The sequence below is a fragment of the Panthera pardus genome, unplaced genomic scaffold, assembly GCF_024362965.1.
Source record: "Panthera pardus isolate Hobbes unplaced genomic scaffold, ASM2436296v1 HiC_scaffold_25, whole genome shotgun sequence".
Taxonomy (NCBI): Eukaryota; Metazoa; Chordata; class Mammalia; order Carnivora; family Felidae; genus Panthera; species Panthera pardus.
Window position 1 is genome coordinate 38,867,635 of NW_026526821.1, and position 24,855 is coordinate 38,892,489.

The following is a 24,855-nucleotide window of genomic DNA, read 5'->3' on the forward strand; positions in this document are numbered from 1 at the left end:
TCTGGGACTTAGTTCATTCAGGTTTTTCTAGCATATTCAGCTTTTTGGATGGTTTTTTAAATTTATGATTTTATAGTTTATCCAGCTCATTCTCATTGTTGGGAGTAGGAGCAACAGTCTCTTGTGACTTTCTTCATGCTAACTGGGAGTAGAAATTTCTTTCTCGATTCCTTTGATAACTCCTTCTTGTCTGCCTCACATTTTGTATTTGTCTTCCTCCTAGACTTTATTTGAGAGGTACATTAAGCCTAACAAAAAACTCTCAGAAATCCCATATGTTCTATTCCTTTTATATAGATGTTTATTTTTTTTTTTAAGCCTCAGAAACTATCTTCAAAAAAGACAAAACATGGTAAATACAACATTCGGATTGCAAAAATTCTACTGAGAATCATATCTGCTTATGTAATCTGGAATGCAGAATTTAGAATTTTGCATATTGGAGGCAAGTGTCTAGGGGTACTAATACATGCAAATATCTAGGGGGTCATAATATATGCAAATATCTATAATATATACAATATATCTATGATATAGATATATAGACAGATATAGATATAGATATAGATATAGATATAGATATAGATATAGATATAGATATAGATACAGATATAGATACATCAAGGAGTTAATAGGGTCCAGTCATCTGTATTCAGAGACAGATTTTGTTTCTTTGTTGTTATCATACCTTCTCCCAGAAAGGACTTAGGCATAATAAGGTACTCTTATTCTCATTTTACAGATGAGGCTCCTGAGATCCCAAGAAGCAGAGTGATCACACCAAGTGTGGAGAGTGGAGGGAAAACCCAGGCTCCAGCTTCCTGGCACTGCATCATTCCATTACGTATTCATTTCAAACCTAATCAAATGTGCCATAATAGCCAAGAGTGATAATACATTTTAAATTGTCTATGCAAAAATAATATCAAAATTACAGAACAGTTCGAGGAACATCCATACATCCTTTACCCAGATTCACCTATTGATAACATTTTGCTCCATTACTTTGTAATTTGCTCTCCAACTATCCATCCATCCACATATTTTTTGTGAACCATCAAGAAGATAGTATATATATTATGGCCCTTTATCCCTAGATACTTTAGTCTGTATTTGCTAAGAGTGAGAATATTTCTTTACGTACCACAGTACAGTTGTAACAAATTTAACAACGATATAATTTTTTCTATTTATATTCCAATTTTGTAAATTGACCTAGTAACACATTTATAGCATTTCCCCCTTCCCATATAGGATCCAGTCTAGGATCAAGTATTACATTTAGTTGTCAAGACTCTACTATTGTTTAATCTGGAGCATTTCCCTCAGCTTTTGTCTTTTATGACACTGACATTTTTGAAGAATATAGTCCTTTTTTTCTCTTTTCATAGAATGTTCCTCATTTTAGATTTGTCTGATGTTTCCTTGTGCTTAGATTCAGGTTATGCACTTCCAGATGGAATACTATAAAAATGATGTTGTGCCTTTCTCAGGTTATCACATCCAGAGCCACATGATGTCCATCTGCCCCTCACTAGTCACATTAATTTTGATCACAAGGTCAAGTTGTTGCCTGGTTTCCCCATTTATATTTATTTTTCTCTGCAACTAATAAGAATTCTGTGGGGAGACACGTTAAGATCATAAAACAGCCTGCTCTTCCTCAAGAATGAATTTTTTTATAACAGTATTTTCACTATTGTTATAAAAAGTGACCTCTACATAGTAAAAGAAACCTAGGTTTCACTTATTACACTGGAATAAGTTCCATGCAGTCTTAACATCTGTTTTTATTACAGTAGTCCATGCACACAGGGTGTTTATTAAAAACTATTCATTAGGCACTATCTGGGTAGGATATAGGCAATCTGATTTTTAAATCCAACTGGTATCAATGCCCTAGTTTTGGTTTAATAAAAAAATCTCTTTAATTTATGTTACCAGGCTTAGAAATTATACAATTGAAAGAATGTTCTATAAAAAAGAGAAGAAAACAAAGAAATTTGTAAAAGAAACTACTTCTTCTATTTAATTCAAATCATATATGGATTTTGGTTACAATATTATCCAGTCTTTTTAAAGCAGTATGATTTTGAGGTGAACTTTAATTCAAGGACTTAACTTGGATTGAACATAGCTAGCTTAAATAAAATGTTTGAATAGCCAGGTGGTTTAGTTTCTGAGGTTGGTAACAATAAGTCCAAATTGGAAAAAAAAAAAAAAAAAGAACTTTTTAGAAATAGTTTTTAAATTTAAAAATGTGTGTGTTTTTTGTTGTTTGGTTTTTGAGTTTTGTTTTGGTTTAATTTTTAAAGATGCCTTCTTTCTTATTTTGCTACCATGGACCTCAACATTATGTAAGAGCATGTTTTACAAACCAGTCATCATACTGAATGGGTATACCATTAATTCAGCATTTTTTTCATTGAAGTCAGGAAAACAGAGGGGTACGCCAAAGGCTTACTTACTCTCTTAAAAGGAATACAAACTTTGCTATTGCCCCTTTCTCTTTTGAGCCCAGCTTTTCATTTCTAACATTGTCTTACTTGCAATACAATAAAATTCCAGCCTTTATGACAGAAGAGATGGTTTTTTGATCAATAGAATTCAACAGCCAAAGCATTAGTGTTTTGGGTGGGTTTTTTTTTTTTTTTTTTTTCTTTCTGGAAAGCATTTGTAGCCACAGGCTCAAAGGAGGAAGAAAGGGAGAGGGATTAACTCTCTGCAAGGAAGGTCAAAAACATAATTTACAAGTGAGGCAAGAGGAGCAGCTGTATCTGTTGGCCCAATCAAGACTACCAGCTGGAGAATTTACCAGCAATATGAAAACCACATCGACCAGATGTCAAGCAATGCAACTAGAGGCCAAACATCTTTGGGCTCAATGCAGGACTCTCCACTCTCTTTACTACCCATATTTCATGTTAAATAGTAAGGTGCCTTCCAGAGGCCACCAGCAGGGATAACTGGAACATTTCCACACAAGGGACTTAAATAACATGATGGTACCCCCACCACACTGGCTTAAACACTGAAGTCCACCTCCTACTTGTTCTTTTATTAAAAAGCAATTTTAGCTCGGAGTCAATATGCATGGGTAAGAGAAACTTAAATGGCTGTAAGCCATTTTTATGGCTTATCAGGCTTATTTATATTTGGAAATTATTTTGCATTGGGAAGAAAAGAGTGTTCTGAAAATACTTATTTGAATAACCATTTTTCCACTCATTCTTTAAACCCATGATGTTCAATACAGTAGCTATTTTGCCACATGTGGCTATCTAAATTAAAAGTAAGTCATTTAGAGGCACCCGGGTAGCTCTGTCAGTTAAGCATCCGACTTCAACTCAGGTCATGATCTCACGGCTCATTGGTTTGAGCCCTACATTGGGCTTTGCGCTGACAGCATGGAGCCTGCTTTGGATTCTGTGTCTCCCTCTCTCTCTGCCCCTCCCCTGTTTGTGCACATGCGCTCGCTCTCTCTCTCTCTCTCTCAAAAATAAATAAACATTAAAAAAAACCCTAAGTAATTTAAATTAAACTAATTTAAAATTCTGTTCCTCAGGTATACTAGCCATATTTCAGGTGCTCAATAGCCACGTGACTAGTGGCTATCACACTGGATAACAAAATATAAATATAAATAATTTCACTCATCACAGAAAATTCTATTAGGCAATGTTGCTCGAAACTCAAAAATCACCTTTAAAGTGAGCAATTATAATTCTTCTCCGTATATACTATGAAACAAAGCAATCTCTGTGCATTCTCTTATGAAATAAGCCTACTAATACAATGTGTGAAAACTGTATTAGTTGAGGGTAAGACAAAGGGGAGGAGAACTCAGCAATACCATTACAAATATAAGTCAATCTTTGTCTGATGAAATGTTCTTGTATGCTGTACTCACAGAAGCCCTGTGATGCTCCTGGCTTGCTGAATAATATAGAGGCCAGTCTGGATGGGTTAGCAATAAGCAATAAACTGACATGTACCCTTAATTTGCTGCATGCATCTTTGATTTGTTAATGATTCAATATTTATCAGACAGTTTGTATCAGAAGTTTCCTTACTTATATTTCCCAATGTGCAAAATAAATTATGTCCTTTAAAAAAGAGGTGGCCCAACTTTACAGCTTTGCAATTGAGGCACTTTAATGCCAAGTAAACATCATATGCCACAGCTGTTTCTAAAACTTTTATGAACAAGAAGAACATGAGGCCAGTATAAAATAAAACCCACAAATTATATTTCTTACTCCCAGACTCACCCACCGTGGGTGCAGTGAAACCAAGCAACTCACGAGGTGCTGTGTATGTCTGTGTGATTGTTGTGACTCACCGAGGGATGCATGCCACAGGCACGTGTCGCCCAGAGCACAGACCTTTGACTCTTCCCACAAGGGCATCATGCCAGGGAATGCCATAACACACCAGAGCACTGGACAAGTTGCATGTGCAAGCACATCGGCTGCCTCTGCCCTTGAACATGTAGGGTGGTATACAAGCACTGTTTTTCCCTCTGTTTCCTTGATCTATTCCAACACTCCCGGCAAAATCACCCAGCCCGGTCAGCCCATCAGTTCTACTCCCACTTTCTCTTCTCAATCCCCAGTTTCTTCTTTTCCAATTATTCACAATAGATGAGGAAGAACAAGATGAAAATAAAAGGAAGGTGGTGTTTCCTAATCTCCCCTGCTTTGTCATTAAAAGCTAAAAAGATCTGCTGTTTTTCTTTGGCATCGTTAACTGTGCTTAATCAGATTCCCATAAAGATCACAGAGTTACTGCCCAACAGAAGCTGAAAAATTTCATTTTATCAACTTAGCCAGTTAGAGGTTCATGCAACAGCTGCAAGGTTTTCAGGTTATGCCCCAGTGTTCCCGCTTACCTTGGCTTTCCCATCCTGGGCTGACATGTATCCAACACACATGCTCTCTGTCGTGTGGCTCCACAGAAATTCCACTGCCGTGGAAGAGAACACAAGTAGGCACATTCAGATCACAGATGGAAAATAAATCTTTGCTTTTTAATACAACAGTTAAAGATAGCTTTATATTTAACACACTCAGTTCCCTACTTTCCATTTGGTCCTTCATAAATGTCAAGATGATTTAGAACTCAAAACTGTGTAATGCCATTTACTGTGAAATGAAAAATGTATTTCTTTCTTGTCAAAACTTATGATTATTACATGTAAAATAAGTGCTCTTCTGTTTGAAACTTGTAAACTTAAACACACACATGCACCATACATTCATACATACAGTACACAATGATTTAGCACATGTAATATTCCATAACGTAGTTTCCTTTAACACACACACACACACACACACACACACACACACACAGAGTCTTGGTTTCTAAATACCATTCTCCATGAAAAGGAACCAGGATTCCTTGGAGAATGTTTGTTCTGGGGCTGGGGCAGAGAAAATATAAAATGAATCTGGAACATCTTTTTGCATGTCAGAAAGTAAGGCAGCTCAAGGAATGATGACAACTTATCAAAATGACCCCGAGGTCAGACTGAGGAGCTTCCACTGGCCAAAGTATCAAAATAAATCATGATAGTAAGGAATTATCACTACTGAATAAAATAAGAACCAATGAACCTATACTAATGCAAGTAAATAAATGAATAAATAAAAGAGAAAGGAAAGAAAGCTCTTCCTTGCAGCAGAATGCCAACTAGTAAATATAGAAGAAATAACAGACTTAGAAAATCATCACGGTTGCTAAAACGAGTGGGTGAAAATTTGAAGATGAGCAAGCTGTTTACATAGTCTCAACATATCTCTCCATAATGTTCTTACAAAATAGAAACGGGGGAAGTGTAGGTTCACTGTGGAGAAACCAATGGGCCCCCCCCTTAATCAAATGATCGAAACTCACATCACCAATTAAGAAAAAATCAACACCACGTGCCCCCTGATAAGACACCGTCAGACGTACACCACCACTCCTGTGGTACTTCTGCCAAAATTGCAGAGCCCAGACTGCGTGAGGAAATACCACACAAACTCGATTACAGGAATACTACTAAAGGACCGATTTGAACTCTTCACAAATGTCAAAGTCAAAACATACACAAAAACCATTCCCATGTAAAGGAGATATGACAACTAAATGCAATGTGTTATCCTGAATAGGTCTGGGGAGGGTGGGGAACATCATAGGCACGATACTGAGACAACTGATGAAATTTAAAAGGGACTATGGCTTAGATAATAATCCCATATCAATATTAAATTTTATGATTTTGATAACTATACCGTGATTATTTAGAAGAATGGCCTGTCTTTAAGAAATATACACTGAACTATTAGGAGTAAAGATAGCTGACATCCACCTTGCCTTCAAATAGTTCATTAAAAAAAAGCACATGTTTAAATGTGTATGATGTGTGTGCGTGTGTGTGTGTGTGTGTGTGTGTGTGTGTGTGTGTCTAGAGGGAAGAGAGGGGAAGGAAGGAGTGAGGATGGAAAGACAAACAGGGTAAAATAAAAACAGTGGGTAAATCTGGGTAAAGGAATAATGGGTGTCTCTTGTATTATTCTTGCAACTTTCCTGTAAGTTTGAACTTCTATTTAAATAAAAAGTGACAAAAGAAAAACCCACAAATATACAGATACACACAGCTCTGTCGCCTTCAAGTATGTACTTTCAAAATTCTAAGGTTTTTTTTTAAAGTTTTGATGATGTACTTCTCCAACAAAAATTTCAAAGTCCCTGATAATAAAACTGCATTGCTCAACACTAAACCCTCTGGGTCCCAGACCATCCATCTGTTTATATCTCTGAGCTAATTAAGCCTGAAGACAAGTGTTGGAGTTGAGACACAACTGTGGGATCAGTGATCCTAGACTCTGAAGGCTTTGCCAGACATGTGGGGAAGAAAGAAGCAGTAAGGGGCAAAACTGAATCCTCAGATACGTGGCTCATTCCCTCATCATTAATTAATTATCAAACCTGCCAACCTGCTCAACAGACGCTCTGCTGAAGAGTGCAGGAAAACAGCATCACGCGACGAAGCAAGTTCTCGTCACCAGATGTTTTTTCTTCCTCACACATCTGCTTTGAACTACAAAAAATCTTGAAGTCCAGAGCAAGGTCTGGGATATTCTAAATTGCCTAATAGAGCAAAGGCATTCAAGTCTTACTGAATTTCCTTAGAGTAGTGACAAAGCAATTGTATTTAAATACAAAGTTAAGGCATTTCTAAAATTGCGACTTCTCCTTATGCTCCACATGTTAAGGTGGCTCATGAATTAGCCATGGAAAGAAAAATACATGGAAATATAGTTGATCTAGTCATGAAACTAAAGGATAAACACATTATGCTTTATTTTTTACGACACGATTTTGATGATTTTAGAATGCATTATTCTCTCTAAAAATGTAGCCTGCTTTAAGAAAATATAATATGTAAAAAATTTAGAATTACGAAAAGGATAAATTGGGTACACTGACTGATTTCATTAACTAATTGCTTTTTTAATTAAAGGGCTTCCAATGAAGTTTCTAGACATAGTCTAGGAGTTCTTAAAGAAAATAATGCAGTGTCTAAAAATTCAGTCTTCATTTACTTTTTTCACATTTATTACCAAAAAATTACCATATATTACCAAATTACCAAAAACCATTTATTACCAAAAAAATGTATTTTTGCAATGTGCATTGTACTGACACACAATTTTTAGTACCTTCAACTCAAATATGTATGTATGTATGTATGTATGTATGTATGTATGAGTTACTAGTTCAGGCTGGCTTGAGAAACTCAACAGAAATTTTTTTATAATTTAAATTATAGAATGCTTTTGTAAAGAAATCCTATTTATTTAAGTATATGTCTTACATTAATTTATCAAAATATTTCTTGGTCAAGGGCTTCAGGAAAGCAGGAGAGAGAGCAACTAACATTGAGAATCTATCACGTGCCAGGCACTGTCTTTTGTAATAGAACTCACTAATGCCCGGATGGGGAACCTGAGGCTAAGAGCAAGTAAGTAACATGGCTTAGGTCACTTTAGTAAGTGCATAAACTACAATTCAAACTGGACTTTTGGATTCCAAAACCTGGTGAACTTCCATCGTTCTATTGCTTTGAAATTTACCCAGCATGGAAAGAAAGATTTGTAATTAATGTTATATACTGAAAAGATTAAATTCCTTAACAACACCAAAGGATCACAAAACTTCAAACACAAACACAACTCTTATACATCTCTTAAGAAAAGCTTTTAAAACTGTAACAAACCCAAGAGGCCACAAAAGCCATGATCAATACATTTGACTACATTAAAAATGTTTATAGGGGTGCCTGGGGTGGCTCAGTTGGTTGAGCGTCCAAGTCTTGATTTTGGCTCAGGTCTTGATCCCAGGGTTGTTGGATCGAGTCCCACATCGGGCTTCATGCTCAGCGTGTACCCTGCTTAAAATTCTCTCTCTCTCTCTCTCTCTCTCTCTCTCTCTCTCTCTCTCTCCCCCCACCCCCATCCCTCTCCCCTGCTCACACTCTTTCTCTCTTTCTCTATCAAAAAAAAAAAAATGTGTATTTTCTTTTGCCATATGGGGAAAAAAGTATAGAGACAAATGACACACTAGTGAAAATATCTGCAATTTGTAGCATAGAAAAAGAGCTAATTTTCTTCATACATAAAGATGTGCCACAAATCAATGAGAAAAAGACAAAAGGAAAAAGAGAAAACAAGGGGAATATAAGTGGCTCCAAAACATGAAAAGATGATCTACATTTTTCATACTAAATGTAATGCAAATTAAAACTGCAAACTACCATTATTCAACTATCAGATATCAAAGTTTGAAACATTATGTTAGCTGGGGTAGAGAAAAGAGCACTCTCACAAATGATGGAAGCATAGCCATTTGAAAATACATCCCTGCACTTTGTGGTAGTTATATTCTACAGTGTTGCCATGAACATTGAATTAGCAAATACTGAGCTATTGCTCCTAAGGAAAATACTGGGTTCGATTCCCACAAGCCTCTGGTCACAACATTTTCAATCAGTAAGTAACCTTAAGTGTTTCTGTATAAGACATCTTATATTTCTTTATAATGAAACACAAGCAAAGAAGAGTTAACCATTTTCCTGACCCTAGATGACCTGCTCATGAATTAATTTGGTTTTCAGCCTCAAAACAATGCTGTCCCCCATGCTCTGTTTATTGGTCATTATCTTATGAATGCACAAGTTTAGCTAATTGTCCAGTTTTTCCATGGCTTCATCATGCACCACAGACATTATTTTAGGAATTTTTGGAGCAGCCCTACATACAGATCAATGAATTTCCTCTTCCTTTTTCTGGATGTACGATACTGTTATTCATGAACTCTGAGTTCATCGTCAACAGCGTAACAACTCTTGCCTGAATGATGTTTATCTAACATGCACCCTTTCTCCACAAGGCAGCACAACCTCTTTGCATTAGGAAAACACTTCAACACTGAGCTTGGGGGCCATGTTAATTTCATTAAGATCTTAATTTTAATTTGAGTATAGTTAATGTACAGTATTATATTAGTTTCAAGTGTACAATATAGTGATTCAACAATTCTATACATTACTAGTGCTAATGATGAAAAGTGTACTCTTTAACCCCCATCCCCCCAACCCATCTCCCTATCAGTTTGTTCTCTATAATTAAGAGCCTGTTTCTTGATTTCTCTCTCTCTCTCTCTTCCCTTTTGTTTGCATTGTTTCTTTAATTCAAAATATGACTGAAATCATATGGTATTTGTTTTTCTCGGACTTATTTCACTTAGCATTATACTCTCTAGCTCCAACCATGTTGTTGAAAATGGCAAAATTTCATTCTTTTTTCAAGAGTGAATAATATCCCATTGTGTGTGTGTGTGTGTGTGTGTGTGTGTGTGTGTGTGTGTGATATATCTTGTTCATCCATTCATCTATCAATGGATACTTAGGATGCTTCCATAATTTGGCTTTTGTAAATAATGCTGCAATAAATACAGCAGTGCATATATCCCACTGAAATAATGTTTTTGTATTTTTAACACTAGTACTGTGATTGCTGGATCATAGGGTAGTTATATTTTCAACTTTTTGAGGACCTTCCATACTGTTTGTCACAGTGACAGCACCAGTTTGTATTCCCACCAACAGTACAAGAGGTAGTTCTATTTTTAACTTTTTGAGGACCCTCCATACTGTTTCTCACAGTAGCTGTACCAGTTTGTCTTCCCATCAACAGCGCAGGGGATTTCTTTATCTCCTACACTTGTATGGATATTAGCCATTCTGACACGTGTGAAGTGAGATCTCATTGTAGTTTATGATTTGCATTTCCCTGATGATGAGTGATGTGCCTCTTTTCATTTGTCTGTTGGCCATCTGTATATCTTCTTTGGAGAAATGTCTCTTCATGTCTTCTGCCCATTTCTTAATTGGATTATGTTTTTTGGGTGTTTAATTATATATTTTGAATACTAACCCTTTATCAGATATTATTTGTAAGTATCTTCTCCCATTCTGTAGGCTGCCTTTTAGTTTTGCTGATTGTTTTCTTTGCTGTGCAGATGCTTTTTATTTTGATGTAGTCCCAATAGTTTATTTTTGCTTTTGTTTCCTTGCCTCAGGGGACATATCTAGAATAAAGTTGCTATGGCTGATGTCAAAGAGAGTACTGTCTGTGTTCCCCTCTAGGATTTTGATGGTTTCAGGTCTCACATTTAGGTCTTTAATCCATTTAAGTTTATTTTTGTGTATGGTGTAAGAAAGTGGTCCAGTTTATTTCTCTTGCATGTTGTCCATTTTCCCAATACCGTTTCTGGAAGAGACTGTCCTTTTCCCACTGGATATTCTTTCCTGCTTTGTCAAAGATTAACTGACCATACTGTTGTGAATTCATTTCTGGATTTTCCATTCTGTTCCATTAATCTATGTGTCTATTTTTATGCCACTCCCATACCATTTTGATTACTACACCTTTGTAATATAACTTCATATCTGGAATTATGATCCTTTGGCTTTTCTTTTTCAAGATTGCTTTGGCTATTCAGATTCTTCTGTAGTTACATACAAATTTTAGAATTGTTCTAGTTCTGTGAAAAATGCTATTGGTATTTTGATAGGGATTTCATTAAATCTGTAGGTTGCTTTGGGTAATATAGCATTTAAATGATATTTGTTCTTTCAACCTATGAGCATTGAATATCTTTTCTTTTTTTATAATTTTTTTAATGTTTATTTACTTTTGAGACAGAATCAGAGCATTAACAGGGGAGGGGCAGAGAGAGAGGGAGACACAGAATCTGAAGCAGGCTCCAGGCTCTGAGCCGTCAGTACAGAGCCCATCATGGGGCTCGAGCTCGCGGACTGTGAGATCATGACCTGAGCTGAAGTCGGACGCTTAACCGACTGAGCCACCCAGGCGCGCCCCCCCCCCCCCTTTTTTAAATTTAGATGCAAGTAAGTTAACATATAGTGTAGTATTGGTTTCAGGAGTAGAAATTGGTGATTCATCACTTACATATAACACCCAGTGGCTCATCCCAGCAAGTGCCCTCTTTAATGCCCATCACCCATTTAGCCCATTCCCCCTGCCACCATTTCCATCAACCCTCAATTTGTTCTCTATATTTAAGAGTCTCTTATGGTTTGCTCCCCTCTATTTTTATCTTATTTTATTTTTCCTTCTCTTCTCCTATGTTCATCTGTTGTGTTTCTTAAATTCGTCATGAGTGAAATTATATGATATTTGTCTTTCTCTGAATGGCTTATTTCACTTAGCATAATACACTCTAGTTCCATCCACATTGTTGCAAATGGTAAGATTTCATTCTTTTTGATCACTGAGTAACATTCCATCGCATATATATATCACAACTTCTTTACCCGTTCATCAGTCAATGGACATTGGGCCCTTTCCATAGTTTGACTATTGTTGATAGCACTGCTATTAATATTGCATGGACTCCTTTGAATCAGCATTTTGTAACCTTTGGATAAATACCTAATAGTGTAATTTCTGGGTGGTAGGGTAGTACTATTTTTAACTTTTTCAGGAACATCCATACTGTTTTCCATAGTGGCTACACCAGTTTCCATTCCCACCAACAGTGCAAGGGGGTTCCCTTTTCTCTGCATCTTCGCCAACATCTGTTGTTTCCTGAATTGTTCCTTTTAGTTATTCTGACAGGTGTGAGGTGGTATCTCATTGTGGTTTTGATTTGTATTTCCCTGATGATGAGTGATATTGAGCATCTTTTCATGTGTCTGTTAGCCATCTGGATGTTTTCTTTGGAAAAGTCCTCTACCAATTTCTTCATTGGATTGTTTGTTTTGGGGGGGATTGAATTTAATTAAGTTCTTTACAGATTTTGGATACTAACCCTTTACCAGACATGTCATTTGTAAATATCTTCTCCCATTCCAAAGGTTGACTTTCAGTTTTGTTGTTTCCTTCACTGGGCAGGAGCTTTTAATCTTGATGTGGTCCCAGTAGTTCATGTTTGCTTTTGTTTCCCTTGCCTCTGGAGACATGTCTAGTAATAAGTTGCTGTGGCTGAGGTCAAAAAGGTTACTGCCTGTATTCTCTTCTAGGATTTTGATGTCTCCTGTCTTACATTTAGGTCTTTCATCCAATTTGAATTTATTTCTGTGCATGGTGTAATAAAGTTGTCCAGTTTAGGGACTCCTGGGTGGCTCAGTTGGTTAAGCATCCAACTCTTGACTTGAGCTGAGGTCATGATATCACGGTTCATGAGTTTGAACCCTGCATTGGGCTCTGTGCTGACAGCATGGAGCCTGCTTGGGTTTCTGTCTCCCTCTCTCTCTGCCCCTCCCCCACTGGCTCTCTATCTCTCAAAAAATAAAATTTTTTAAAAGAACAATTAAAAAAAATAAAGAAATTGGTCCAGTTGCATTCCTCTGCATGTCACTGTCCAGTTTTCCCAACACCATTTGCTGAAGATGCTGCCTTTTTCCATTGGATACTCTTTCCTGCTTTGTCAGAGATTAGTTGGCCATAGGTTTGTGGGTCCATTTCTGGTTTTTCTATTCTGTTCCATTGATCTAAGTGTCTTTGTGCCAATACCATACTATCTTGATAATTCCAGCTTTGTAAATACAGCTTGAAGTCTGGAATTATGATGCCTCCATCTTCACAGTTTTCTTTTGCAACATTACTTTGGCTATTTGGGGTCTTTTCTGGTTCCATACACATTTTAGAACTGTTCTAGCTCTGTGAAGAATGCTGATGTTATTTTGATACGGATTGCAGTGAATGTGGAGATTGCTTTGAGTAGTATAGACATTTTAACAATATCTGTCCTTCCAATCCATGCACATGGGATATTCTTCCATTTCTTTGTGTCTTCTTCAATTTCTTTCAGAAATGTTCTATAGTTTTCAGCATATAGATCTTTTACCTCTTTGGTTAGGTTTACTTCTAGGTATCTTATGGGTTTTGGTGCAATTGTAAATGGGATCAATTCCTTGACTTCTCTTTCTGCTGCTTCATTATTGGCATATATTAATGCAAGATTTCTGTACTTTGATTTTATATCCTGCAACTTTGCTGAATTCATGTATCACTTTTAGCAATTTTTTGATGGAGTCTTTCAGGTTTCCCATGTAGAGTATCATGTCATTTGTGAAGATTGGAAGTTTAACTTCTTCCTTGCCAATTTGTATGCCTTTTATTTATTTTTGTTGTCTGATTGCTGAAGTTATGGAATGTCTTTTCATTCCCTTGTATCATCAATTTCTTTCATCAGTGTTTTAAAGTTTTTACAGTACAGGTCTTTCACCTCCTTGGTTAGGCTTATTCCTAGGTATCTTATAATTTTTGGTGCAATTATAAATAGGACTGTTTTCTTAATTTCTCTTTCTGTTGCTTCATTATTGATGTATACAAATGCAACAGATTTCTGCACACTGATTTTGCATCCTGCCTCTTTACTGAATTCATTTATTAGTTCTAGCAGTTTTTTGGAAGAGCCTTGCAAGGACTTTCATTACTATGTTGAATAAAAGTGGTGAGAATGGCCATCTCTGTCTTGTTCCTTATCTTAGGGGGAAAGCTTTAAGTTTTTCATCGAGTAGGATGTTAGCTGTGGGTTTCTCATATATGGCCTTTATTATGTTGAGGAATGTTCCCTCTAAACTTACTTTGTTAAGGATTTTTATCATGAATTGATGTTGTATTTTGTCAAGTGTTTTCTCTGAATCTATCAAAATGACCATATGCTTTTTATCCATTCTCTTGTTGATGTGATATATCACATTGATTTGTGAAAACTGAACAATGCTTGCATCCTGGGAATAAATTCCACTTGATCATGGTGAATAACTTTTTAAAATGTAGTTTTGTATTCAATATGCTAGTATTTTATTGAGAAGTTTTTGCATCTATGTTCATCAAAGATATTGGCCTGCATTTCTCTTTTTTGGTAGTGTTTTTATCTGCTTTTGGTATCAGGTAATGCAGGCCTCATAGAATAAATTTGGAAGTTTTCCTTTTTCATTTTTTGGAATCGTTTGAGAATACTTTTTTTAAATTAAATTTTAGGCAAAATACAGTGCAATATTGGTTTCAGGAGTAGAATTCAGTGATTCATCATTACATACAGCACCCAGTGCTCATCAAAAGGGCCTTCCTTAATATCCATCACCTATCTAGCTCATCCCCCACTCACCTCCCTCCATCAACGCTCAGTTTATTCTCTATCATCAAGCGTTTCTTGTGATTTGTTTCCTTCTCTTCTTGTTTTTTTCCTCCCCTTCCCATATGATTATCTGTCTTGTTTCTTAAATTCTACATGAGTGAAATCATATGGTATTTCTCTTTCTGCTTGACTTATCTCACTTAGCATAATACATTCTAGCTCCATCCAGGTTGTTGCAAATGGCAAGATTTCATTCTTTTTGATGGCTGAGTACTATTCCATCATTTATATATACCACATCTTCTTTATCCATTTATCAGTCAATGCACATTTGGGTTCTCTCCATAGTCTGCTGCTTGTTGATAATGCTGCTATAAACATTAGGATTCAGGTACCCCTTCATATCCATATTTTTTGTATCCTCTGGGTAAATACATAGTAATGGAATTGCTGGATCTAGGGTAGTTTTATTTGTAGTTTTTTGAGGAACCTCCATACTGTTCTTCAGAGTGGCTACACCAGTTTGCATTCCTACCAACAGTGCAAGAGAGTTTCCTCTTTCTCCGTATCTTTGCCAACACCTGTTGTTTCTTGTGTTGTTAATTTTAGCCATTCTGACAGGTGTGAGGTGGTATCTCATCGTGGTTTTGATTTGTATTTCCTTGGTGATGAGTGATGTTGTACATCTTTTCCTGTTAGCCATCTGGATGTCTTCATTGGGAAAGTGTCTATTCATGTTGAAAAGAATAGGTATTAATGCTTCTTTAAATATTTGTTATAATTTGCCTGTGAAGCCATCTGGTCTTAGACTTTTGTTTGTGATGATTTTTTTGACTACTGATTAATTTCACTGTTGATTATTTATATAATTTTGTATTTCTCCTGATTCAATGTTGGTAGTTTATATGTTTCTAGGAATTTATCTATTTCTTCCAAATTGTCCAATTTATTGGCATATAACTTTTCCTCATATTCTCTTACAATCCTTTGTATTTCTGTACTATCATTTGTTATTTCTCCTCTTTAATTTCTGATTTTGAGTCCTCTCTCTTTTTTGATGAGTCTGGCTAATGGTTTATCAATTTTGTTGATATTTTCAAAGAAGCAGCTCCTGGTTTCATTGATATGTTCTATTATTTTTTAGTTCATATATTTTTCTTATTTCTGCTCTAACTTTATTATTTACTTCATTCTTTTGGTTTGGGATTTCAATTGTTCGTCTTTTTCTAACGCCTTTATGTGTAAGGGTTAGGTTGTTTATTTGAGGTTTTTCTTGTTTCTTAAGGTAGACCTGTATTGCTAAAACCTTCCCTCTTAGAACAGTTTTTGCTGCATCTCAAATGTTTTGGACTGTGTGTTTTCATTTTCATTTAATTTCATTTTGATTTCCTCTTTGATTTGTTGGTTGACCCATTTATTGTTTAGTAGTATGTTATTTAACCTCCATGTATTTGTTCTCTTTTCAGATTTTTTCTTATGGTTTTCTAGTTTCATAGCATTGTGGTCAGAAGAAATGCATGAAATGACTTTGATTTCTTTGAGTATGTTGAGATTTGTTTTGTGGGCTAACATATGATCTTTCTGGAGAATGTTCTATATGCACTTGAAAAGAATATGTATTCTGCTGTTTTAGGAAGGAACATTCTGAACATATCTGTTAAATCCATCTGGTCCAATATATCATTCAAAGCCACTGTTTCCTTGTTGATTTTCTATTCGGATGATCTGTTCATTGATGTAAGTGGGGTGTTAAAGTCCCCTACTAGTATTGTACTATTATTGATTAGTTCATGTTTGTTATTAACTGCTTTAAGTATTTGAGTGCTCCTATGTGGATGCATAAATATTTACAATTGTTCTACCTTCTTGGATTGTCCCCTTAATGATTATATAGTGTCTTTGTCTCTGTTACAGTGTTTGTTTTAAGGTCTATTTTGTTCTATGTAAGTATTGCTACCCTAGTTTTCTCTCCACACCTCCCTAAAAATCTTAATTATCCTATCAATCTATATTATCTAAGAATTAATTTCTTCTATAGATTATGACATTCTGAACTTCTGAAATTTGATGTAATAATACCATAAATTTTCAACTGTCCTTCATGAGAATGCTTTATTATGATATGAAACTGATCTAATGCTATCAAATTGTTTTATGTCTCATGACTACCTAAAATATAATCAAATCTTATGAAAGGCCATGAATAAGTCCCTACATAAATTTACACTGGGCACATATAATTAGGGCAAAATCTGTTATGTTTAAAGAACAATCAAAATGAACAAAAATTTATTCCCAATAGAAATTTAAAAATTGCAAAACTTCTATAAGTTTTTAAAAATGAATACAAAACATTTATTTGTCTCAGGCCAGTTTATCTCACAAACTTTTAAAACTGTCTAATTAACTCTTAATTTATAATTAAAACCTGGCAAAAGATAGAGTTACATAGGGAAAAAAAATAATAGAACAGTAGTATTTCTTATCATGAGTGATATCTAGAAGTCTATAATTTGTTTCTTGTTTTTAAGGACTATAATTGAAATTATTTCATAAACTTAAAATGGAAGTTTATGGTAAGAGTATTAAGAAATAATTCTAATAATCACACAGCAAACCAGGCAGATGTTATATTATAGTAATGGGATTTTTCCACGTGTAATTATTCCATGTAGAGAATCATGAACTCAAGCAGCATACAAGGTAAATGAATAGCCTGGAGTGCAATGCCTGAGCCTGTGAAAAAGCCATGTTGCTTTGGTAGTGGCTGGTGACTGCACTTAAACTACTAATCTGAAAAGCCTATTTTTTTGTAGAAAGCCAAAGCACAGGGATTGTGAAGCTACTGAAAATGACCAGACCATGAAAAGATCTCCATCAGAAAACTTTAAGAACCAAAGCCATGCTGAAATAAATTCCTGAATGGGTTTAACATGTGAAAAATGGTCAAAGGATTTGGCAAGTTTCTTCTCTACCAGCTGACTTCACATCACATCATATCACATCACATAAGTATGATATGAAAAAAGGCCAACACTACTGATCCTGTTGCAGTGCCAGAGAATGTGTTAGGTAGGATGTGCTGTGCATGTGCTCCTCATGAATGACAGGTTAATGGTATTATAGGGACATCCAGAATGGATTCGCACATAATCTTAGAGGTTAGCCTTTCTGGAAAGTTGCATTTAATGGTTTGGAATAAAGAAACTCACCCACAGTATAATGCCCAAGAGTGGTTCTACTTTAGTCATAGTGTCCCTCCACTATATGAGACAGCCTTTAGTCCCTATGTAAGGCTTTGACTCCTGGGGACATTTAAATCACCACCTTTACTGGTTAACATTAGAGCTACAAGCCATCCCTTGTAAGATGTTCCCCCCATGATACCTCTTTCTCTTTCAAAATGATTCACAGGTCATTCTGTTTAAATTAAGTCAAATAAAATTTCTTTACCAGGGGTGCAAGCAAGTTTTCTCTATCCAAACAGATTCTCTTTTCTGACCAGAGAGAAGCTCTTAGCCATCCCTCTAAAAAAAAGTTGTTGTTCTTCAATTGTTGTTAACAACCCCCATCTGCACTGGCTCCCGCACCCATTTAAAACTCCTCTGCCTGGCTTCACATCCCAGACTTTCTTGCAAGGAAAACAGAACTTTAACATCAGAACTGTCTTGGGCTAGGCAGTTGCCAAGTCAGCTGCTGCTCTTTAGACTTAGGTGGAATGTCTTCCCCTTAGACGTTCTACGCAGTGCTTTAAGTTATAGCTTGCTGAATAAAGACAAATTCATTTTTAAAATGGGAAGAGTGAGGAACCATAAATGGAACAGCCTCCTATTGTCTCTGTAGATTTTTCCCCCTGGTTGTTAGTTTCTTTATAACCCAGTATGGGGCTCACACAGGGATGCTTTACTGTCCTGACATGGAATCCTTAAGATTCATCTTGTGTGTCCCCCTGTGGCCATTAAGTGGTTTTGAGCTGGCTTGCCTCCCTAAAAAACTTTAACCACTGAACTGTATTAAAAAGAATGGGTTCTATAGAACCTTGGCTATACTAAGCCAAGAAAATAACTATTCTCTCTTCCCAAGGCTCACCCTGATTGGTTCAATACTAAAGAAGCATGATGACTGAAAAGGAGGAAGGGGATGTGGGTCAAATACAAGCCTCAAAGGACAATTCAGCTCTCTTCCTTTATCATTTTATTGTATTAGAAACTTCCGGAAATAGGGACCACTGGATGGAACCTAGAAGTTCTCTGATGAACAGGAAAGCATTCAGTGACACAAGTTTTACTGAAACATGATTTCATCCATTCAACAAATATTTTTTTAGGATTTATTTCATATAGGAGTAATCTCTATCTCCTTTTGAGCAGATGAAAATGGACTATAAAATTTGTCAAAATGTTTTTCTGAGAGTTTTAGGAGAACCACGGTAATAAGAGTTACATAACCACTAGAATTCTATTCATAAATCTTTATATTATTTATATCAGATGGAAAATTTTGTAGCCAAAAAAAACAAAAAAAACAAAAAAAAAAACCTACATGGTTTGATTACAGCTAGAACTATAGTTCTCAGGATGGAGGAAAAAAATTACAGATAAACCTCTATTTCTAATTTTTTTCTTTTTTTTAAGTACATTAGTGATGGGACGCCTGGGTAGCTCAGTCAGTTAAGCGTCCAACTCTTGATTTCAACTCAGGTCACCATCTCACAGTTCCTGAGACTGAACCCCACATCAGGCTCTGCATTGACAACATAGAGCCTGGTTGGGATTCTCTCACTCCCTTTCTCTGGCCCTACCCACTTGCTCACTCTCTCTCTCTCTCAAAACAAATAATTTTTTAAAAAACTACAGTTAGTGATATTTAAAGGAAAAAAATGTTCTTTTATAAGGCAAACAAAGCAGATTATATCTATTTGTAATCAACATTTTTGTCTTAAAAATGACAACTAATTCTGAAAAATATAAATCTCAGAGCACTACATCAATAGATTAATGCAACTCAGTTATTAAAAAGTTTAAATATGTCTGCTTATTTACTTTGCATTTAAAAACAACTACTTAATTTGCTTATTTCCATCTGATCCCTAAATAAGAACCAAAATGTCAGCCTCTATCAAGACTATAATGAAGATATAATAATTCCAAAGCATTGCTGAGGCACTAAAGAAATAATTTTCCACCCACCTCCCAGGATGTTGTATGGAAGTACTGAATCACTGTATTGTACACCTGAAACTAATATTATACTGTATGTTAACTAACTGGAAATTAAATAAAAAGAAAAGAAAGCAGTTTCCAACCATGACACTGGACCCTCTTTACAGACAGTTTTAGTTATATTTCTAAGACAAGTTATTAACGTCAGACAAGCATCCAGCACTACCTCTTTTCCACTACCAGCCTAATAGCTAATTTGCCTTCTCTTGAGGAGTTATTTTTATGATCATGTGAGCCCAACAGAATGCCTCCTCGTAAGTGCTCATGGTGGCATGTGCCATGAAATGGAAATAAGTGATACTGCCGGGGCCCCAAGAATGAAGCTCCTTTGAAGTGCATGTGTTTGTGTGTGCTCGCCAAATTTTTAATGCCAGTAAAACCAAAAGGCAGTTTGGAATTTTAACTTACAGTAAAATGACCTTTTATCTTTTTAATGTTCCAGGAAGCATCAACTCAATCTAACATTTTTTATTCTTAAACCATAGCATGTTTTGGTAACAGTGACAAGAAGAGTACTTGATAAAGAACTTTGCTTGTTCTAAGAAGGGGGGAAGGGAATGCCACATTTAAGCTCTAACTGGCAAGTGAAGAACAGTTTAATTTGATAGAGCTAAGTCGAAAATGATAGAAGGATTCATTATTCTTTGAAGTAATTATGTAAGAAATTGCAAAACTTCTCACATAGAAAAATCATGTACATACCATTTATATAAAGTCAGGCCCACATGGGGGCTTCAAAAATACGGGTTATGGGCTATTTCTTAGGCTGGGTGGTGGGTTCACAGGTGTTCATTTTATTATTATCCTTTATAACTCACAAATTTATTACATTCTTTTAAAAATATATGAAACATTTCATAGTTAAGATGAAAAACGGGAAAAAGGGGTAGCTGGACAATTATAAGCAATATCGTGTACACCACTTAATTATCAGCATAATGAACATATGCCTGGATAGCAAGGAACCTGGAGTCATTCTCTGAGTAAGGTGAGGGTAACTTAATGGGGGAGTAACAATTACCATATGTGTTCATCAGATGATCAGCCTCTGGCTGAACTGTGTGCCTCAAATTTATTTTGGATAAAGGACTCCCAACAGCAGCACAGAGGCCACTGGCTGAACACACAGCCCCTAAGAGCCCCTATGCCTCCTATCCTGAATTGCTTAAGATTTTCCTTAAATATATGGAGGCTGTTTCTCATTGATCCCCATACTCACTGCTTCTTAGTAACCATTCTCAAGCAGGGACCCTTGAACTTCACAAGGTCTGTGAGGCTCCCACCAACACAGTAAAGGCAAGCTACAAGGAAAGAAATGAACTCATATAGTGAGATGGCTGTTTATGCCATATATTTGCATAGACTCTAATTACTTGTATCAAATCACAAGTTTAAAACAGAAAAGGACTCATTTCTTTCCACTGGGAGGTTTGAGATGACTTTGTTTACACAATTATTAACCATACTATATATAGCAGCCTCAATAAAGCACTTTTGTACAGGCCTGGAAAGCACATGTAATTGTACTTTAGCAGGTAAAATATATATTGTTGTTATTGGTTTTTTTCTCTCTAAAAGCAGAGAGAAAAATTAATTCTTTTCAGTTGTTTCACTCCAGGGACAAGCATTTGCTTTACGTTAAAACAGTGATTTGTAGGCTGAGATTTGCCAGCATCTCATGATCTGGGAGGTGGGAGGTGGAGAGATGGGTGTTGCAAACACATTCACATCCAAATTGTCATTTTGCAAGGCTGTTTGCAGAGGCTGTCTCCTGCGATCCATTTAAACTGTCTCCAAAACTTGTTCCCAAACACTCGTCATTATCCAACATTTCCAAGCCATATTGTTTGTTTGTTTGTTTGTTTGTTTTTAGAGCACGTGAATATACCTTATATGACATTTCATTTTTCTGGAAGAGTGTCAATTTCTTTTAGCATTTCTGTTAAAGAATCAATAGAGAAATTCCACTTGGCACTTAACTCGTTCACCTAATAATTAGAGGCTACTATGGTGGGTGGGTATAAGGTTGGATAGGACACAGTCATTGCCCTCAAATGATTCACAATCTGGTGGTGTGATTCTCAGAGGCAGCTGAAGCTTCTAGTGCTTGGAAAGGTATTTTAAACCCCTGGATCCTCCATGTGAGTCACTGGCACTCAAAAATCTGTGATCTATTCCTGTCAAATATTTGGGCTCAGAAAAAAGCTTAAGAGGTGTGAGCCTAGAGGGAGGGACAGACACTTTAACACATGTCTAGGATGTGTCACGGCAAGTGTTGCAAGGGATGCCAAATGCATGTTGCAAAAAAAAAAAAAAAATGCACACACACACACACACACACACACACACAAGGAAGGAACAAATCACCTGGGGAAAGGATTTCCAAAGGATTCCAAGAATATTCACATCTGTCCTGGGTCTTAAAAGAAGGAATGTAATTGGCCCAAGGCATCCCAAGCACAGGTAAAAGCACATGAAGGTTACTGGGGAAAAACAGGACCCTTTGGAAGATGACCAACCAATCTGGAGTGGCAAGAACTTGGGGCATTGAGGATGTGTAGAGGGAAGGACTAATTGGAAACAACAATGAAAGCATGTTCTGGGGTTAGATCAGAGGAGGACTTTCCCATCCAGTTCAGTAGTTCTTGTCTGTCTTCTAGGGAAATGACCAGCAGAGGCAGGAGTATGTATGTGTTCTCAGGGAAGAACTGAAAAGTAGGGAGTGAGTGATAGTAACAGATACAGGTTTTGTCTTTATTTTAACACACAGAGAAAGTTATTAAACATTTAGCTTAGACATAGAGTAAACGAATTACATATACTTTAGTGGCTCTTCTTTTGACCACTATTCCCCTGATCCTAGGATTAGTCTCTCCAAGCCACAATTAGGTCTAGTTCTCATTTTTGCCCTTTCTTCATGGCAGCCTGCTTCTCTCCTGACTGCCCATTTCTGAGCCCACAGTTAGGTTCTCTGGACCAGCTACAGATGTATTATCGAGAGCAAAGTCTGGTGACAATATGGAGATGGGAGACGAATAGAGGTGGGGTGGGTAAGGAGACAGTCTGGAAAAGAGTGACTAGGGACTGCAAGCTAGGGAAGGCACTGATTTCATTTGTCCCAGAGGATGTCAAAGAAGAAAACCAGGATCCACTGATGCAATATTTTAGAATGAGCTGCCTAAAGATGCAACAGAGCACCTTGATTTGTTATAACTATTTAGACAAACTAGAGGCCCCTTTGGCAGTGAGAGGGTTTAAAAGGTTTGTTAGTTATCTGTGTTGGCATAAATCACACCAAAATGTAGTGGTTTAAAACAACAAACATTTATTATCTCAGTTTCTGTGGGTGAGGAATTCAGGAGTGGCTTTGTTGGGTGATTCTTGCTCAGAGATTCATATTCTCCCTCATGGTTGCAGTTACCTGAAAGTTCGCTCAGAGCTGAGGCTATTGGCAAGAAGTCCCAATGCCTTGCTGGTTACTGGAAGGAGGGCTCAGTTTTTTGCCACATGGACCCCTCTCTAGTGCTGCCTGAGTTTTCATACAACATGACAGTTGGTCCTTCTGAGAGTGAGTGATCCAATAGAGAAAGCAAGGAGGATGTCACAATGCCTTTAAAAAAATTTTTTTAATGTTTATTTTTGAGAGAGAGAGACAGATACGAGCAAGGGAGAAGCAGAGAGAGAGACAGAGAGAGAGAGAGAGGGAAAAACACACACACAGAATCTGAAACAGGCTCCAGGCTCTGAGCTGTCAGCACGGATGTGAGGCTTGAACTCGGAAACAGTGAGATCATGACCTGAGCCAAAGTAGGATGCTTAACAGACTGAGCCACCCAGGCACCCCCACAATGCCTTTTTTGATCTAGCCTCAGAAGTCACACTCTATCACACTGCCATATTCTTAAGCCTTAGAAGAAGAGTCCCAAGAGAGGAATTAAGCTCCACTTCTTGCAAACAGTTTATGGACAAAGCATATGTAACAAGGTCACACAAGAGGATTTTTAACATTCCTTCATACCTGAGATTAGCCAATTCTATTAATAAACCAGTAAACAGAGGATAAACCTGGAAAGTGCCCTATATTTGAGTCATCCCATGCCCTGAAGTGGCCCACTGGGGCTCTTGTAACTGATGTATTTGTCAAGAGGAAAGGTTCAGTAATGGATTTCTGGAAACTCCACCAAATGACAATAGCGTTTGATTGAAACTGCTCTTGTGGTGTAATGGAAACACTATTTACGATTTTCAGAAAAGAGAGTGGGCACAGAAAAAGCTTAAGTTAGAGACTATTTTGCTTATACTATTCTTCAGATAAAAAATGAACAATATACAGCAATCAAGTGTTTTTTTTAATTTTGGGAATTATTTTATTTGGATTGTAGAAAAGAAAGACTTCTGAGCTCTCCTGGTTACTAGGTATTACTAAGTATTAGGAAGCATAAGTTTATAAAGTTATAGTCTCATGAGAGTTCTATAAGGCAGTAAATGAGAAGTTATGGTCCAAAGATGAGGTAAATTAAATTGTGGCCTGCTTTGGAGCAACTGATGGGGTATAGCATGGAAGAATTCACTTGACCTTGATATTTTAAATATTCTCCCTTTACAGGCAGAGGGTTATGACAGATACTTCTTATGGATCCAGTCTTCCACTACTGGGATCTGCAGTGAATAATATTTATAAAATCTTGATACTGTCTATACTGGTTACTAATTGTCACTGTTCAGAACCTCCAATCAAAGTGTAGAAGACAAGTTAGATATAGGACAGAATATGGATGGTAATAACTATGACATTATTGCTAGGGATTGAGGTGAGAGTTGGAGTGGGGAAGGAGGAGAAAAGAAGAGCACAAGAACTTTCCTGAACTTACATAGTCAAAGGGGGGTGAGATATGGTTGATAGAAATTGTATAAAGTTGAGGAATCAAGAAATAAATCAAGAAACAATGTTACAGTTGCAATAAAATTAAAA

General features: G+C 36.5%; 1 protein-coding gene across 8 annotated transcripts in view; it reads right to left on the reverse strand.

Annotated features, from left to right (window-relative positions):
- TASP1 (taspase 1) overlaps positions 1 to 24,855 on the reverse strand; it is a 310,802-nt gene that overhangs the window by 71,184 nt on the left and 214,763 nt on the right. For all 8 annotated transcript variants that reach the window (XR_008417792.1, XR_008417793.1, XR_002083857.2 and 5 more), the window contains one exon: positions 4,892 to 4,965. Coding sequence is in view for 5 of the 8 variants with exons in the window: in XM_053890441.1 (XP_053746416.1) it covers positions 4,892 to 4,965 (74 nt within the window). In the remaining 3 variants the exon portion in view is untranslated. The remainder of the gene's footprint in view (positions 1 to 4,891; positions 4,966 to 24,855) is intronic.